We start from the raw sequence: 16,464 nt of genomic DNA, 5'->3' as shown, positions 1-16,464 counted from the left end.
ATTATTCGATTTATACTAAAAATTAAACTTATCTGGTCTATAATTATTATGTATTTCGTAAAGTTTATCCTAAAAACTAAATGGTTTTTATTTTATGAAAAATAAAATGAAAATTTTAACTATTTTTTGTTTCAATGGTGAGTATAACTTGCGGTCATAATATCAAATTTACGTTCTTTCAGAAGTTTGAATAAAAAATGGAAGGAGAAATGGTGACTGAAAGTCCACCGGTCACTGATATTGTTTACCAGGAATGGTTCAATAACTTTGGTTTAACTTGTCCTTTAATTAAGATTCGGTTGACGATATTCTTTATTTTTTTATAAGGTTTTCTTTGCGAAATATGATGCAAGGGGGGGGGGAGTTCTGACACATTTGCTTAAACCTGGTTTATAGGCTTTATCTTTGGACTGAGAGGATAGGTTATTAGGGATAAAATCATTCTTATATGATGAATTTCCCCCAGATTTAAGACTTTTTGGATAGGCTCCAAGTGGTCTCTGTACAGGTAAAAATGAAAAAAAAAAAATTTTTAAGAGTTAGATGTCAGCTTATGAGACAAAATATGTATGTATTTCTTCAAATATGTGAATTAACAATCGAAAAGAAGCATATTTCGTTTTTTATTTACTCCAACTCTTCAAAAAAAAATCTTATTTTTAATTTTTACCTGTACATAGACCACCTGGAGCTCCGGAACCTGGGAGAAATTCATCATATAAGAATGATTTTATCCCTAATAACCTATCCTCTCAGTCCAAAGATAAAGCCTATACACCAGGTTTACGCAAATGTGTCAGAACTCCCCCCCCCCCCCCTTATTTTGATTGAAAATATGAATTCTTGAAATTTAGTTGCTATGGCTTAATCGCAAACATTAAGTATTGAGGTACTTGAATCTTCTAATAAATCAATACCTTTAAATTAATATTTTACGTATGTTCACTTGCAAGTTGCTGTATGAGATCATACGCAAATATCGATGTTTTATGATAATGTGGCAGAATGTAGAGTTCGCTAAAATGAAGTTATTTATCATGCTTATAAAGGTTGTGCAATTAAATTTTAAGGTATAACTTCCTGCTACCTTTGCAGCTGTCATTGAGTTTGCCTGGTGTTCCATGTCCCGTTTAAAAGGATTTTCAGTAGGTGGTGTCAAATATAAATGGTCGTATCAAAAAAAAAGTTTTGCATGATTCTTGCTCTCCAAATAGGATTGGTGGGGTGTCGTCAAAGTAAGGGATATTTCCATGGTGTGTATTAAAGGTATATGGAATTAGTGATCCTGTAAACCTTCTCTGCTTTCGTATAGTACTTCTCATAGCAATCACGATTTCTTAAAGAAAAATTTATCACTATCAGACCCATAAATGTCTAATTGGTGAAAATAAAAGTTACCATTTTTCATAAATATTTCTCAAGTATAACGTGCACAATAAATGACACAAAATCAGGTACTTGTCTCTTTATCTTGAGTGTTGATAAAATACACATACCTAGTTAATTTTCAGCTTATTCCAACAATGAAATTAATTCTGTGGGGAAAATCACGAAACCTATACGTGTTTTCAGCTGTCGTTGGGGGGCAACACATCGTAAAAATGGATGACCTCTCCATTTGCCCCCCCCCCCCCAAATATTATTTTATATTTATTTCGCTGGTTAATTTTGAATCGAAAATGATAAAATAAACTATGCATTCAAATACACTAAGCATAGATGTCCATGTGGAGGGGGGAGGGGTTTATTTTTTACCCTCTTCAAACTTTGAAACCCCTTATTTTACCACTTTTGAAATTTTGAATTGTCTATTACTTTACCACCCTCAAACATATTTAACGTCTCAGGTACCCCCACTCAAAAAAAAGGCTTGGACGTCCTTGCACTAAAGGTCAGGTTTAGTTTTGTTAAAAAGGTTTATGATTTTCGCAACAACAACAAAAAACATTTAGATTATCAAAAGTTGATACTACTCAATAAATTAGAGTTAACTTGGATCTTTAAAAACCTATTAAACAAATTAATAAGCAACTTAAGTGGAATTAATATGCAAGATGTTTCAGTCCTCTTCTCGTTTATGTCTTTTAATTGAGAAGCCATCGTCAGTTGGGGTGCGTGTGGTTTTTGCATAAATCTTTCTCTAACCTTATTATAGTAACTGTGATCATAACTAGCTCACATGCCAAATGATACCATATTAAAAAGATTATTACTGCTTGGACCGTAGTAGTAAGGGTATGTCGAGACACTTTATGCATAGCCACTAGGACTAGCTCAAGCTCCACGTTAAAGCACATGACTTGACATGCTGGCTCATGCGAGCTCCTTTGTGTTACTTAGCCCTTGCCGAGTGTGGCAGGTGTCCTAAATTAAGTCCTCTATGAAGAATGCTCTCAGCACAGGAGCATGGGACAATTGTCTTACTCATATTATGTTCGTGACTAACCGAATATCAAAACTTCTTAATAGCTCCCTTTGACAACTGTAATTCAAAGAACGGTGCGATTCCTATTACATAACAACCTTACTGAACTGTAAATGACTTCCACAATTATGAGTTTCAATTAAGATTTTAAAAATCCGCAAAATTACAAATTATTAAAGCACTACTAATGTTATCAAGATTGACTATAATGATCAGGAGATGCCTGGCGAGGCTGATGTCTCAGACGACGAGGTCAACAATTCTGTGAATGGAGGCGCTGCCGAGACTCGAGGCGGTGACGCCAGAGATCAAGGAGAATTCACCTCAGAAATTTACAAGGTAAGTTGACTCAAAGTGACGGGTCAAAGCTGCATTTTACGTGGCTTTATATTTTTGGGAGAATGTCTCGTGTAAGGAAACTAGTTACTTCGCAGAAGCAGGCCTCAGGGAATGACAAAAAAATCGGTCTTTTCGTGAAATCTTAACATGAAGACAAATATGAAAATATGGTTAAGTGTGAAGGTCTTTTAGATGTCTCTTTAATAGTTTAAATATAACAATACCTATCTGAGGCTTTCCATTGAACCACAATCCGTTATCTCATTTATTTTCAAAAATACTGATATTTATAGTATTTGCATTTTTATTTAAGATTGAGATTCAGAATCTACCAAAGTTCTATGGGATGGGACAAATGAAGAAATTGTTAAACAAAAAGCTAAACCTCAACACCTGTAAATTGAAACCTGTGGGCAAAAATTTCATGTTTGTAACTTTCAGGTATGCTAATTTTAATCCTAATATAAAAAGATGAAGGAAGAGGACATTAGACCATATAATAATAAAACTGGTTCAAAAATTGGCCCATTGGGTTGTACAAATATTCAGTGTCCCAACTTTTCTAGCAATAATTATAATAATTCTAGCTATCCTATTATATAAAGTAGTAAACGTTTTTTGTCTGTCCTAAAGGATCTCGCTAACCGATGATCCGATATTGTTTTCCTTTACAGTGAAGCTTCTTATAGGTCCTGGGAAGCTTTTACAATTTTTGGGGAGGGTTCTACATCCCCCCTTCCCTCCGAAAAATAGTTTTTTTTAACTCTTGAAACTTAAAATTTAAAACCTACCAGTGCCCCTAGAGGCTTCTAAGGGCGTAGCCGCTAGTTAATCTACAAAGCAGCGTTTCGGAGCCGTTTGATTTTGGTGCGGCTCCAGCTCCGCGGAGCCGTATCTGGAAATACGGATCCGGCTCCAGCTCCGGCTCCGACCCAAAATCAAGAAAAACTCGACATATTTTTTCCCACATAAAAAAAAATATTTTTTATTTTTGACTTTTGAAGGTTTTAAAAGTTCAATTTTTGATCAAAATGGACTTGAAAAACTTAAAAAGGGCATTTGCACATGACAAAACAGAGTTACCAAATTATAATTTGTAAAAAAATCTCTTTATTTATCTAGTCCGGATCCGGAGCCGTTTTTAAAGAAAATTACGGCTCCGGCTCCGAAACACTGCTACAAAGGGGTTAATATTTTTTCTTTCTATTTTAGTTGTACATTAATCTATCGCCCCTTGTCGTTTCCCGTTAGATCGCTGAGTTTTATAAGCAAACCATATGATAACATGTAGAATCTAAAAGTTAATATAACATGATCATCATTCTATTTAGAAACGAAGAAGACCGACAGAAAGCCTTGACTGTGCTTGACGGATTTTCTTTCAAAGGAAACACACTGAAAGCAACCTATGCCAAAGCTGCTCAAGATCCATATCAAAAGAAAAAGGTTTGTTTGTTAAAAAACAAGGTTGAAATCTTAATTAACTTAATTTAACTTATTAAAATTGAGATTTTAAGTGACAGACATCCTTTGTTCTATCTATTTGATTTTTATTTAATAGGAGGAAACTGTGGTTATAGATACTAGACCAGCGGAAGAAAAAATACAGGAAAAAGTTTGTCCCCTGGCCAAATTAGGGTAAATATTTTAAACCTATCATTTTTTTTTGGGGGGGGGGGGGGTGTTATATTACTTCCGACGCCAAATTTAGATTGTTATGAAATAATTGTATATATATGTGGAAGGGGAGAAAAAATAAGGAGTAATTTCCTTTTTTCCCCAACTTGGAGGGAAAAAGAAAAAAAATATGTGGAAGGGAGAAAAAAGTTAATAAAATAAAGATTACTAAAAACATATTTTTTGTTCGGGGGGAAAAATTAAATATTTTTCAATAGGGGGGAAAAATAGATCTTGTGCAGAATATACACACCTGCTTAATTTCAAATAATAACCATCATACGATGATAAAGGGACCGGCTAAAAACATCATATGCTATCCAAAAATGAATGTAAATCATATCTTTTAAAATTATTATTAGGTACGAAGAACAAATGGAAAAGAAGTTAAGTGAAATAGTAACCATTGTAAAGCAGATGGGATCACAAGTTTCTAGAGCTAACCCAAACCTGGATCCAATCATCAAGCGCAAGGTCTCGAACCATGGTGTTCTGGCCCCAATACTCGAGTTTCTCAAGTCACCAGTTGTACGGGGATACAGGAAGACTTCATATATATTTTACATTGTTTCTGTTGAAAATAACAATATTGTGCCTTTGTTTATACTTTGCATAGGTCCCGGGATGGTTTATTAGGCTATTTTTTCTTAATAAAACTCAAATGAAAACATAGCAGTAAAGTAGAAATTGTTGTCGGTATACCCGAACCGTCTTTACCCTCACAAATGTGATTACCAACTAAAACTCCCTAATTTTTCCAAAATAGTCTGTTAGACTTGATCTAAAATAATTGCAGGAAATCTCATATTTTTTTTTCTTTCAACCACCCTAAACTAATAGAAATAGTTTAATATAAATAAGTTTTTCTTTAACAGAAATAAAGTTGAATTTTCAATTGGTTACATGAATCCAGCATCAAAAGTAAATAAAGAAGGTACCTATGTAACTTATTTAGACCTATTCTTCATATATTTTTAATATTTTAAATCTAGCTTCCTTCTTAGCCTTTTTATTGATCTTATTACCTAATACTTCACACAAACTCTAAAATACTTAAGTCATTAAGTCTAAGAGAGAGGGGACACAATAGAAGTAGGCTATTACCCATTAAGATTTTTGTAAAGTTTTTCTCCAATTATTTTGACATACAGAAATGGGAATTTTCTTCTAACAAATTTAGGGGTGCAGTGCACAGTACATCGTCCATTGTTTTTTTTTTATCAATTATGGTAACGGAAAATAAAAAATAATGTAAAATTATTTTAGATGAAAATAATGGAACTGCTCAGGAAGAAAACAAACCCTTGGAAATTGATTTCGAGTCAGCCCCAAATATTTCTGTTGGCTTTAGATTAGCATCGTATAAACAAGGTATAGCTTATTGTTACATATAATAGGTACATGTGGTCAAGCCCTTAGAGGCCTCTAGGGGCACTTTAGGGTAAAGGGTGGAGGTGAGTCTACCCTTTACTTTAAATTTTAGTTTAAAAAAGATTAAGAAATTTTCAAAAAAATTTGCTGAGGTTCTTTTTTTCTCGGGGTGATTTCTCATGGGAGGGTGCTGGTACCTCCCTCAAAATATTTATAAATCTCCCCTGTTACAAGGCAGAAAGATATGTGAAATTTGAATATTTTGGCTATAATGCAGTCATAAGCGCACTAGAACTTTTGAATCAACAGCTAGCGTATGGGACATCTTGAATAACTTGCAAATACACAGTCACTTAGGACATGTACTTAAGTCTGAAATTTATGCCTTTTTTACATAAGATACTTTGTCAGGTAGTGTAGAAGTTGTAAGTTTATCCAGCCTGGACAAGCCAGAGGACGTCCTGCCGCACATTTCTCCAGAAATGATCAAGATTGGAGTTCTGTTTGAACAATTTGTCCGGGCCTCTGGCATCATGCCCTACAGTAGCCTTACCAACCAGGGGAATTGGAGACAGATTATGCTAAGGTCAGTTTTTGCCACGGATCTAAAGGGATAAGACAATTGGACGAAAAATTGGTACACATTTTCTATATTGATATATTAAATAACCCCTTCTGTAGATATAAATTATTGGTTAAAAGTTTGGAACCAACCAATCATAATTAATTTAAAGTAACTAAAGTTTTTGAAGCAAGGAATAAGATAATGTGGTTATAAAAGTGCTTTCATTAAAATACTTGATTTTAAAGATTCCAAAATTTATTTACTAAGAATGTTCATTATTAATATGGGCGCTCAGACTGTTCAGTATTGATAATGTAACTTTTAGACTTTCAAATTTGTTTTCTAATGCATTCCAACAAGAATATGTTTTTTAGCTTTTACTTAGTTTTGTTAAGGTCCTCAAATGGCGGAGGTAAGAAACAAATGATGGTTGTAGCAAGTTTAGATCCTAAGGTAAATTCTTCTTATTATAAATATTCAGGAGAACCTAAAAAGCTAAGCGAAATTAAGATCATATTTAAATTTTTCTTAAAATAAAGGCATGCTATTTATGAATATAATTTTTGTTTTATTTAGGGTATATCACCATCTAAAATAGACCAAGTACGAGCTGACCTCAAAGAGTTCTTCAAAAGTGGCGCAGCAGAATGTTGTAATGTTACTAGTCTTTTCCTACATTTAGCCCCAGCTAAACGACAACAGGTTAGATCTCGGAAACGGATATTTCATCCAGAGAATAATTTTTCCCTCCTTTGTTCACATCTGCAATAAAGAATAAATTATAAAGAATATTAGGGATACCATAGGAAGAAAAAGAAACATTACGATTTTTCTGCATTTCTTTTTTATTTTTCCATCCCCATCTTCTATCCAAATTTCTTATGATATAGTTATAAAATTATTATAGGTTATAATGTAATCTCTAAATTTTTATCTTATCATATCATATATTTCTTATATACTGTAACTTATTCTTGTATACCAAATGATATTAGTTAGTGGAATTAATGAATACCATAATAGTAGGAGCCTTCTCATTCCCTTTCAAAATCTGTTTGGGAGGGGGGATGGGTAATCACCTCTTTACACCAGCCCCCCCCCCCCCCCCCCCCGTGGACGTTCGCTGAGACCTCTAGTATTTAGAGACCTAGTTATTACTTTATTATATTTATTTAGGGAGTTAGTGAACCCGCCCCTGAACTATTACTCGGTGACCCTGTTATAACAGAAACTCTTCATAATAAAAGTTTTAATATATCTCCTCAAGTAAGTGTGTTTTTAGTTTCAATAACTGTTTTTTTCACTAATCACATAGAGGCTAAAAAGTTTTTGGTTTAATTATACTTGAATATCCACGATTTATATCCACAATAATTTCCTAAAGGTTTTAAGTTTTTTTGGGGGCTTATTTTAGGTTAGGTTGAGTAATAGGTATGGTAAGGGCTGCCAAAGTCAGGGCCACGCAGGGGCTAGAAACATGATTTTTTTTCTCTAAAAAAAATTTAAAATATGTGGTGGGGTTTGTTGGTCCCCTAATGGATATAATGGAAAGCACTTTTTAAAAGAACATTATTGTTCTTGATTTAGATCAAACTTATTTTGTTTAGGCCTTTTTCCAAGTGAACACTGAGGCAGCGGAAGTGTTGTATCAGTGTGTTGGTGACCTGGCAGAGCTCTCAGATACCTCTACTCTGGTGGACGTGTGCTGCGGCACTGGCACCATCGGGCTCTGTCTGGCCAGTAGGGTTAAAAAGGTAGTCAAGTCTCTAGTCTTCATGGTTGATTTATCTTTTATTAATTGTCTATATCCCTTCAGTTTGTTACGTTACTAATTTTAAACCAACCAATCAAAATTTGATAAAAATAACGAAAATTTTGAGGCTAGCGAATACTATAACGTTGTTATAAATCCAGTGTAATTAACAGTCCATTGTTACACCCCCCTCGTTGTAGTAACTAATTCAAATAATTTAAGGTGATTGGCGTTGAGTTGGTTGCAGATGCTGTGAGGGATGCCAGAAAGAATGCTGAAGTAAATGGAGTTTCTAACTGCTCTTTCTTTGCTGGTCGTGCTGAAAATATCTTACATGATGTGCTTAAAGACATCGACAGGAAAAAAATCATTTATCTAAAAACTATTTCAAGCTACAAAAATGATTGTTTAATCTTTTCAATTGTGGGTAAGATTATTTATAACCTTTCATTGTAAAGCAATTAAATTAAAATAATGTTGGAATCAATGTAGACATGATTGTCTTGAATATAGTGTTCACAATGGAAAGAAATATTTTGGTATGAGCCTCACATCCTGCTATCTCAATGCATAATGCATATATTCAAATCATCAAATCTTAACGTGGAAGAAGAAGAATCGGACTTTGTACCTCTTAGAATATAGATTTTGAAATAAATGTTTTTTAATGTTGCAGTAAGGAAATAGTAGCGGTTGTGGATCCTCCAAGGGCTGGACTCCATGCTAAAGCTCTCTCTGCCATCAGAAATAATCTTTTTATTAAGTAAGTTATCTAAAGGGTCCGAGAATTTAGATATTAGAAAACAATTTGTTAATTTCTTTTCGCGTATTCTGATGGGTTTTCTCAATTATTAGGACAAAGAGAGGGGTAGGTTTCTGGTAGAATCCGTAAAGGTGTGTGTTTAAAGGCTTAAAAATAGTAGTAGAACGATAATATTCACTAAATATGTGTATTTCTTATTGAAAAGAACTATAGACAAAAAAAATTTTTAAAGTTAACATAAATTTTTATCGTTCTACTACTGTGTTTTTACTTATAACACATAACCTTTACGGATTTTACCAGAAACCTACCCCTCTCTTTAATATTTTAAGAATTTTATTTATTTCAAACACAATGCACTTTGCTTTAAATCCGCAATCATGTTTGGGTAAGATTCCACCAGTAATCATGATAATTAAATCTTTTGGAGAACTTTTAGTTACAAAACCTTGCATAGAACAATCCCCTTGGTTTGATGCAGGGTGTCGGAGCCGTATCATTTTGATGCGGCTCCGGCATCGCGGAGCCGTATCTGGAAATACGGCTCCGGCTCCTACCTTAAAATTAATATATAAATTTTTGTTCATTATTGAATTTAATAAAATAAATAATAAAAAATATTTTGCTTTTATTTGGTTAAAGCTATATAAAAGTAGAAGGATGTGTGTCTATTTGTTCAGTAACAATAGTTTTTCAGTTTATTATATGGAAATAGACCGTTGCCAAATTATAATATTATTTTTAAAAATCATTTTTAGCTTATCTGGAGCCGGAGCCGTTTTTAACGAAAAATACGGCTCCGGCTCCACCAAAAATGTTGCTGCTCCGGCTCCGAAACACTAGTTTGATGTGACCCTAATTAACTCATTCAATTGTAGGAGATTAGTTTATGTATCCTGTGATGCAAGGGCTGCCTTGAAAAATTTTGTCGACCTCTGCCGGCCTGAGTCGAAAACATGTAAAGGGGATCCCTTCATCCCGAGAAAAGTAAGTATAATCATTCATTAAACAGGGACATGGCAATGACATTAAACATATTTCATCCGAAAGTACACCACAAATAAACTCTTGTAAGAAAAGTCGGTCACTTTATGAGCATTTATGACAATTGATACTTTGTCCGTTATTTTAAATCTTTGGTTTGTCCATTTGAATCTTGCATAAAAGTAACAGATTTGCCCTTGACTTCTTGATGCTCTGCATCCAAATAGCCAGATAAATTGGAGCTTTCCCGGAAAGCAAAACCTATTTGGTCTACTAATTCGTAAACCTTGTGCTTTAGACTAAATTTACTTATTTTGTGAATGATCATTTGTTTCTTTACCTTACGCCTTTGCATAATTACATAATGTATTTTATAATATAAAAAGCAAAATACAAACAATAATGTCTTATTTCAGATTGTTCCCGTCGATCTCTTCCCGCACACATCCGGCTTCGAGCTGGTCCTCCTCTTTGAAAGAGTCAGCCAGGAGGAGATTAAAAAGTTTCAGACAGAAACTTCAGAAGAGGAAATCATGGCGCTTGAAAAGGAACAGAACGAGGTCAAGGATGAGCTCATGGAGATGGAGAAAGAGAAAAATGGAGGAGAGGACATTAAGATCAAGAAAGAGAAAAATGAAGGGGAGCCAATGGAGATCAAAAAAGAGAAAAATGGTGGTCTGGAGCCGGAAAAAGAAAAAACCGCGAATTGATCATTTTGATCTCATTGTTGTTATGTTATTTGTTGCATGAGGAAAGAGACAAAGATTTTTATAAACTTTTTGTTTGTATTATTTTTTTCTAGTTTTATATTTACAAAACTATTTTCAGACAAATTTCAAGATGGAGGAAGAAAAAGATATTGAAAAAGTGAAACCCTCATCGGAAAATTTAGAAAATGAAAATGATACTGAAGATAACAAAGAAAAAGATAAATCGGAAGGATTTAAAATGCCCTCTATGCCACCCCCATCTCTTCCAGCCAAACGTAAATCTGACGTCAAAAAATCTGATGACGATTCTACACCATCTAATGAGGAAACTAAAACAACTGAAAAAGACACAACCCCTGTCAATACTGAACAAAAAGAACCTAAAGCTGAAACAAAACCAAGTCCAGTTGAACATAAATCCGGGAAATCTCCTGCAGAAATAGCTAAAGCTAAATCCATACCGCTGGCGTACCAGGAGCCCTCCTGGGGAGGTATACCTGACCAGGAATATTATCTGGAAGTACTGAAGAACGGAACCATAGTCGATACTATCCACTTGAAGGATAAAAGTTATTTTGTAATTGGAAGACTCGCGACCTGTGATATTATGATGGAACACCCTTCCCTTTCTAGGTAGGTTATTGTTATAAGTTAATATGATGAATAGTTTATCCTATTATATAAAAAAAAGTCTGACGCTTAAAATCGATTGAGTTCTCTTTTTTAGGTAAGCTTCACATAGGTCCTATGATGGTTTCAAAACATTTGATGTTAAGAAATGAAATTATAAATAATAGCTATTTTGCTAAGAAATAAAGTTTTAATTTGTAGAATAGTAACTTTGTCTTTCGTAAATTGACCTATTCGTATCTAATGATTTTGACAATTTTGCCTTATTTTAAAAACTATTATTATTTGGAACACACTATTCAGAAAATCTTCTTTTAGACACCATGCTGTTTTACAATTCAAGAGTAAAGGATCTCCAGAAAAACCCATTGGCTTTTATTTGTACGACTTGGACTCAACTCATGGTGAGTTGTTAATTTTTATTTGTACGACTTAGATCCTACTTATGGTAAATTGTTAGTATTTATTTGTACGACTTAGACTCCACTCATGGTAAGTTGGTTTTTATTTGTACGACTTAGACTCTACTCATTGTAAGATATTGTTTTTACTTGCAACCAGCGTTGCGGGGCCGTTTGATTTTGGTGCGGCTCCGGCTCTGCGGAGCCTTCTGTAAAGATAGTGGCTCCGGATTTGGCTCCGACCTAAAATAAAAAAAACTCATCATACTTTTTGGGCCAAGTCTTTGTTTGACTTTTGAAAGTTTTAAAAATTCAATTTTTGATAAAAATGAACTTAAAAAACTTAAAAGGTGCATTTGCACACGACACAACAGAGTTACCAAATTATAATTAATAAAAAATTTCTAATTTTAGCTAACCCGGAGCCGGAGCCGTTTTTTAACGAAAATAACGGCTCCAGCAAAATATGACGGCTCCCGCTCCACAACGCTACTTGCAACATTTAAGTTCGACGCTAGTTAAAATTTCTAAATGTACAGAATGGCAAAGCACACGTAAATGCGTAAAAGGGCCGAGTTTACCATTTTTTCTTAAGCCTAGACTCAAATCCCTTTACGTTTTTAAGTTTTTTTGGGCTTCGATATTATTTAAACTTGGGCGAACGTAGCATATAAGTTCAGCCGTTTGGCCAGTTTCAGTCTCGAAATTTATTAAATTGTCCCGTTGTCCAAATTACTAAATATGCCCAACTCTTATTTTTACTTGAATTTTCTCATTTAGGAAGTTACCATAACAAGAACAAATGTTTTCCCAAGACGTACTACCGGCTGCGGGTGGGTCACATGCTGAAGTTTGGTATGAGCACTCGGAGCCTGATCCTGCAGGGCCCACAGGAGGACGAGGAAGAAGAGAGTGAACTCTCCATTACAGAGCTTAAGGTAATGAATGCAATGCTTAACATAGAATCCCCTCCACCCCCCTATAACATGGCATTGGATCAATCTCACTAAATACTAATAGCCATTAAAGAGGTTAAGGTTGGTGCATTTACAGGAGCGAGCAGTCATTAGACTTTAAATTATATTTATACGCAAAGTTTTATAAACGGGTAATCTAATTTGTTGGCTCAAAAACCTTGGGTACCTTTATCAGATCTTTAAACAGACAGTATTAAAATAGACATCAACGATTTTATCTTTGTCAATTTTTGGGTGCTCATATCCCGAAAGAACCCACCTCTGATTATCTAAGATTATGACAGGTTAGCCCTAGAAAGTAGTTAACATTTTTCATTGATGTTTATAAATTGAAGGCTATGGCTGCAGAAAAGTCAAAGAAGAAAGAGGAGGAGAGGCAGGCTGCCCTGAAAAAGCTGGAGGAAGGTGAGGAGGACAGAGAAAATGATGAAAGAGAGTCAGCCGGAGTCTCCTGGGGTATGGCAGATGATGCGGAAGATTTCCCAGATATGGAGCAGGTAACCAACCACACTAAGGCTCTAGAACATAAAAATTTGAAGATAAAGGAAAAAATAAAAGACTTTTGGATGATTCTTTTTGCCGATAAGAAAATTTGCGCTTTTCTTATTTTGGAATAGGATATTATCAACTTGTGAAACACAAGCTTGCTACTTTTGATTTTCCCCTATGTAAATATGAAGCATTTTTCAATCTTTGACTACTTCAATTATATAAGTAGTGCTTTTGTAGTTGTGTTTGTTTTTTTTCTCTTTCTTCTTTTTTACTTGTTTATAAACATTAACGCATATATGACTATTTTTGGTCTTGATTAATACTTTTACTGCTTATAATTGAACATTTTAGCCTTATAAAAAGCTTTTGATTGCAAAATTATTTTTTTTGTTCAGAATCCTTTTGCGGAGACTGCAGATAATGAAAAGCTTTACATCAATGATCCCAAGAAGGCACTCAAAAATTGGTAAGATATGAAAATGTTAGAGTATCATCAAGAATACATGCTCCTAAGAGAAATGTAAATGAATTTGTTTCTTAGTGACTGCGATCTAACACTAATGAAGAGAATACCCAATTTGCCAGAGGCATTCATATTGATATGAAATAAGGGGTCTATTTTCCCTAAATGGAATAAAAAGATGGAAAAGTAATGGCTAGCGGCTCAGCCTTTTAGCCGTTTTCTTTGGCGATTTTCAGGGCAAATCAGTAATTACGTAGGAATCAACTTTTCGAATGATATTTGTGTATTATTTCGTATTAAAATGATACTTTTGACATTTTAGAACCGTTTTTAGTTGGTTCTAGTTATTAAGCAGTTTATTTGTGTTAATAAGACTGAACAAATATTATACAATTCATTTTAATTTAGGTTTGACCGAGAAGGATATGAGTTGGAATATGAAGTGGAGGAAAAGGGTTATGCTCAGTTTCTCTGTAAAATATCTCTACCTGTTGATGCGCCCTCTGGTGTTAACACCGTCGCTGAAGCTACTGTTAAAGGTAAGCATTAACAGTTTTATTGATTAAGATTTAATTATAGAGTATTTTAATCATTATAGTTATTGGGAACGGTGTTTTGGTTGAAAGGGAAAAAAAGCAAATTCAATGTATACTTAGATAAATATCTGATAATGGAGATTTTTCTCATGTGATACGTACAAAATATGATATGATGCTTTGCTTCAAAGTGACTAGCAAGTTCATTATCTCTAGGGGACATAATATATTGATATTTTTTTTACAGGTAAAAAGAAGGAAGCAACCGTCCAAGCAGCCTTGGAGGCCTGCAGAATTCTGGACAGACTCAACCTACTCAACCCCTCCCAGCAGTCAGCTGCTGAAAAGAAAGTAAAACGTTGGGAAGAGGACGACTTTTATGCCTCCGACGAGGACGAATTCTTGGACAGGACCGGAACTATTGAGAAGAAACGGAAACAGCGCATGATAATTGCTGGCAAAGTGGATGACAAGGCTGAAACTTATGAATCATTGTTGGCTAAACATAAAACAAACAAGGATGAGCTAGATCAATGTGAGAAGGAGCTGAAAGAGGCTCTGGCAAGAAAAGAGAAAGCTGATGAGGATTCTGAAAATCTTGATTTAGACAGTTATCTTGCAGAACTGAAAAAGGGCGCTCAGGTCGACAAACAAACGATACAAAAATTAAAAGTACGTATATCCAGTCTTCAACAGGAGCTGGATAAATTAACAAAGCTGATAAACATTGCTAAACCTGCCTCCATGCCAGAACTTAAACCAACCAATCCAGAAAAGCCTAAGCTTAGCGGAATTATGATTGGTAAACGGGGCAGTAAAGGACTTCTCGGCAAGGTAAAAAATGTTCCAAAAGAACAGAAAAATCAAGTTGTGATAGAGACTAGGGATACTAAAGTGTTGGAAGCCTTCCTAGACGCTGACAAAGATACCTCAGAAAAGCCTAAACGAAGCCGGCTGGATAATTCAGATAATGAAGATGATGAAATAAAACCTATCGGCTATGAGGCAAGACCTGAACCTAAGCCAAAAGAAAGAATAGGAGACACTTCCATAAATGCAATTAATAAAATATTAGGCCCTCGCGGTCCCCAAATTCCTGAGAACCTACGCGGAGCCCTGGAGCAAAAATTAAAAGGAGCGGACATTGAAGCAGTAGCTAAAGAAATTAAGGAAACTCTTGCCAAACATGATACAGAAAATGCTCTTCCTATGGAAGTAGATTCCTCAAAGCTACCTAATGATGAGAATAATGATAATGGCTACGAGGAAGAACCTTCACAGAAGAGAAAACGTGGCGACAGAGGCAACAAGCGTAAGAAAAAGGCGGAGGAAGACGGTGAAAATGATGGCGAAGGCGATGAGGCGGATAGTTATTACAAAATTGGGGCAGACAGCAAGTATGACGTCTGGCTGCCGCCCCAGGGACAAACTGGGGATGGCAGAACAAGTCTCAATGATAAATTAGGATATTAGTCGTAGAACATGTGTTTTTTAATATTTAATGTAAAATTACATTTGCTATAGGTATTTAATTCGGGAAAAAAATTTTTTGAAAATGTACCTGATTTTTTTATTCATTTGTTCTGAAAAAAATTAAGCTAAAATTACAAGCACATATTTTAAGAGGAAAGGGGATATTTTAAAATAAATGTTAGTCATATAAAATGCTAATAAATTGCAAAAATAATTTTGTAAGATCATAATTATCTATATATGTGATTATTGTATTTTTTATTGTAAAATTAATAAATATTGACAAACTGTTCTTTATTTTTATATCTTAATGATGTGATATTTTTATTATGTTGGAAGATTAGCTTTGAAAAGCCTTTAGTTTTTATTAACTACCGCTCAAATAGCCTCTTGTTAAAAAAAAGGGTTTTTATAACCCACAGAAATACAACTGGATGTTTTTTTTGTCGAATTGTTCAAACCTAATTCAAAATACAGTCTTGCTATGACTAATTTGTACAACTGTTGATATCTTTGTCAAAATAGTTCTAAGTTTTCGTTAACGTTCTGAAAACTGCGATTTTACGCGCTTTTTCCTCAGCCTTATGCTTTCTTTACAACATTGCTTCTTGGCTGATTTCCATGTATTTTTTTGTCCAGTTTCATTGACATTCATACGTTTGAGTTTACCTACTAGGAGAATAAAAAAATAAACATTTTTATTTGATCTGAATCAACCGTAGAGAGAACTGATATCAATGATCATGTTTAGTAAAGTTAAATGTTTGAAAGGATCAAAGTGCATTGTGCCAAATCGGGCAAAAAGGAACACACTGTAGTAACAATCTGAACATTAAAAGTTTACTCATTTAGTATGAAAAAGTAGTCATTTATAAATGAGTTTTGTATAATTGCTTAGGTAAAAG

General features: G+C 34.3%; 2 protein-coding genes across 2 annotated transcripts; both read left to right on the top strand.

The window, feature by feature from the left end:
- The first annotated feature begins 2,600 nt into the window (after nucleotides 1-2,600).
- Nucleotides 2,601-10,710, top strand: LOC145317347 (tRNA (uracil-5-)-methyltransferase homolog A). The gene is made up of 16 exons (XM_080158390.1): nucleotides 2,601-2,764; nucleotides 3,078-3,205; nucleotides 4,096-4,210; nucleotides 4,326-4,402; nucleotides 4,804-4,983; nucleotides 5,317-5,375; nucleotides 5,708-5,812; nucleotides 6,224-6,398; nucleotides 6,773-6,830; nucleotides 6,954-7,079; nucleotides 7,554-7,643; nucleotides 7,985-8,131; nucleotides 8,353-8,489; nucleotides 8,807-8,893; nucleotides 9,772-9,880; nucleotides 10,294-10,710. Exons 1-16 carry the CDS (start codon nucleotides 2,645-2,647, stop codon nucleotides 10,585-10,587), a joined length of 2,007 nt encoding a protein of 668 aa, XP_080014516.1. The 5' UTR covers nucleotides 2,601-2,644; the 3' UTR covers nucleotides 10,588-10,710.
- On the top strand, nucleotides 10,673-15,575 carry LOC145317346 (kanadaptin). Its single transcript, XM_080158389.1, has 7 exons — nucleotides 10,673-11,220; nucleotides 11,536-11,621; nucleotides 12,399-12,556; nucleotides 12,931-13,092; nucleotides 13,483-13,553; nucleotides 13,959-14,089; nucleotides 14,334-15,575. The coding sequence occupies exons 1-7, from the start codon at nucleotides 10,718-10,720 to the stop codon at nucleotides 15,557-15,559; spliced, it is 2,337 nt and encodes a 778-aa protein (XP_080014515.1). The 5' UTR covers nucleotides 10,673-10,717; the 3' UTR covers nucleotides 15,560-15,575.
- Nucleotides 15,576-16,464: the final 889 nt, after the last annotated feature.

This window comes from Acartia tonsa, chromosome 4 (assembly GCF_053477335.1).
Source record: "Acartia tonsa isolate MP-2025a chromosome 4, ASM5347733v1, whole genome shotgun sequence".
Taxonomy (NCBI): domain Eukaryota; kingdom Metazoa; phylum Arthropoda; class Copepoda; order Calanoida; family Acartiidae; genus Acartia; species Acartia tonsa.
Note: the sequence above shows the minus strand (reverse complement) of the source record. Positions and strands in the feature narration are given on the sequence as shown.

Bases quoted from the DNA above. Each gene is read 5' to 3' on its own strand.
- LOC145317347 (XM_080158390.1), top strand. From the start codon at position 2,645: ATGCCTGGCGAGGCTGATGTCTCAGACGACGAGGTCAACAATTCTGTG. The intron at 4,211-4,325 runs GTTTGTTTGTTA...TTTATTTAATAG, and splicing joins ATCCATATCAAAAGAAAAAG to GAGGAAACTGTGGTTATAGA. The intron at 8,894-9,771 runs GTAAGTTATCTA...ATTCAATTGTAG, and splicing joins AGAAATAATCTTTTTATTAA to GAGATTAGTTTATGTATCCT.
- LOC145317346 (XM_080158389.1), top strand. From the start codon at position 10,718: ATGGAGGAAGAAAAAGATATTGAAAAAGTGAAACCCTCATCGGAAAAT. The intron at 11,221-11,535 runs GTAGGTTATTGT...ATCTTCTTTTAG, and splicing joins GAACACCCTTCCCTTTCTAG to ACACCATGCTGTTTTACAAT. The intron at 14,090-14,333 runs GTAAGCATTAAC...TTTTTTTTACAG, and splicing joins CGCTGAAGCTACTGTTAAAG to GTAAAAAGAAGGAAGCAACC.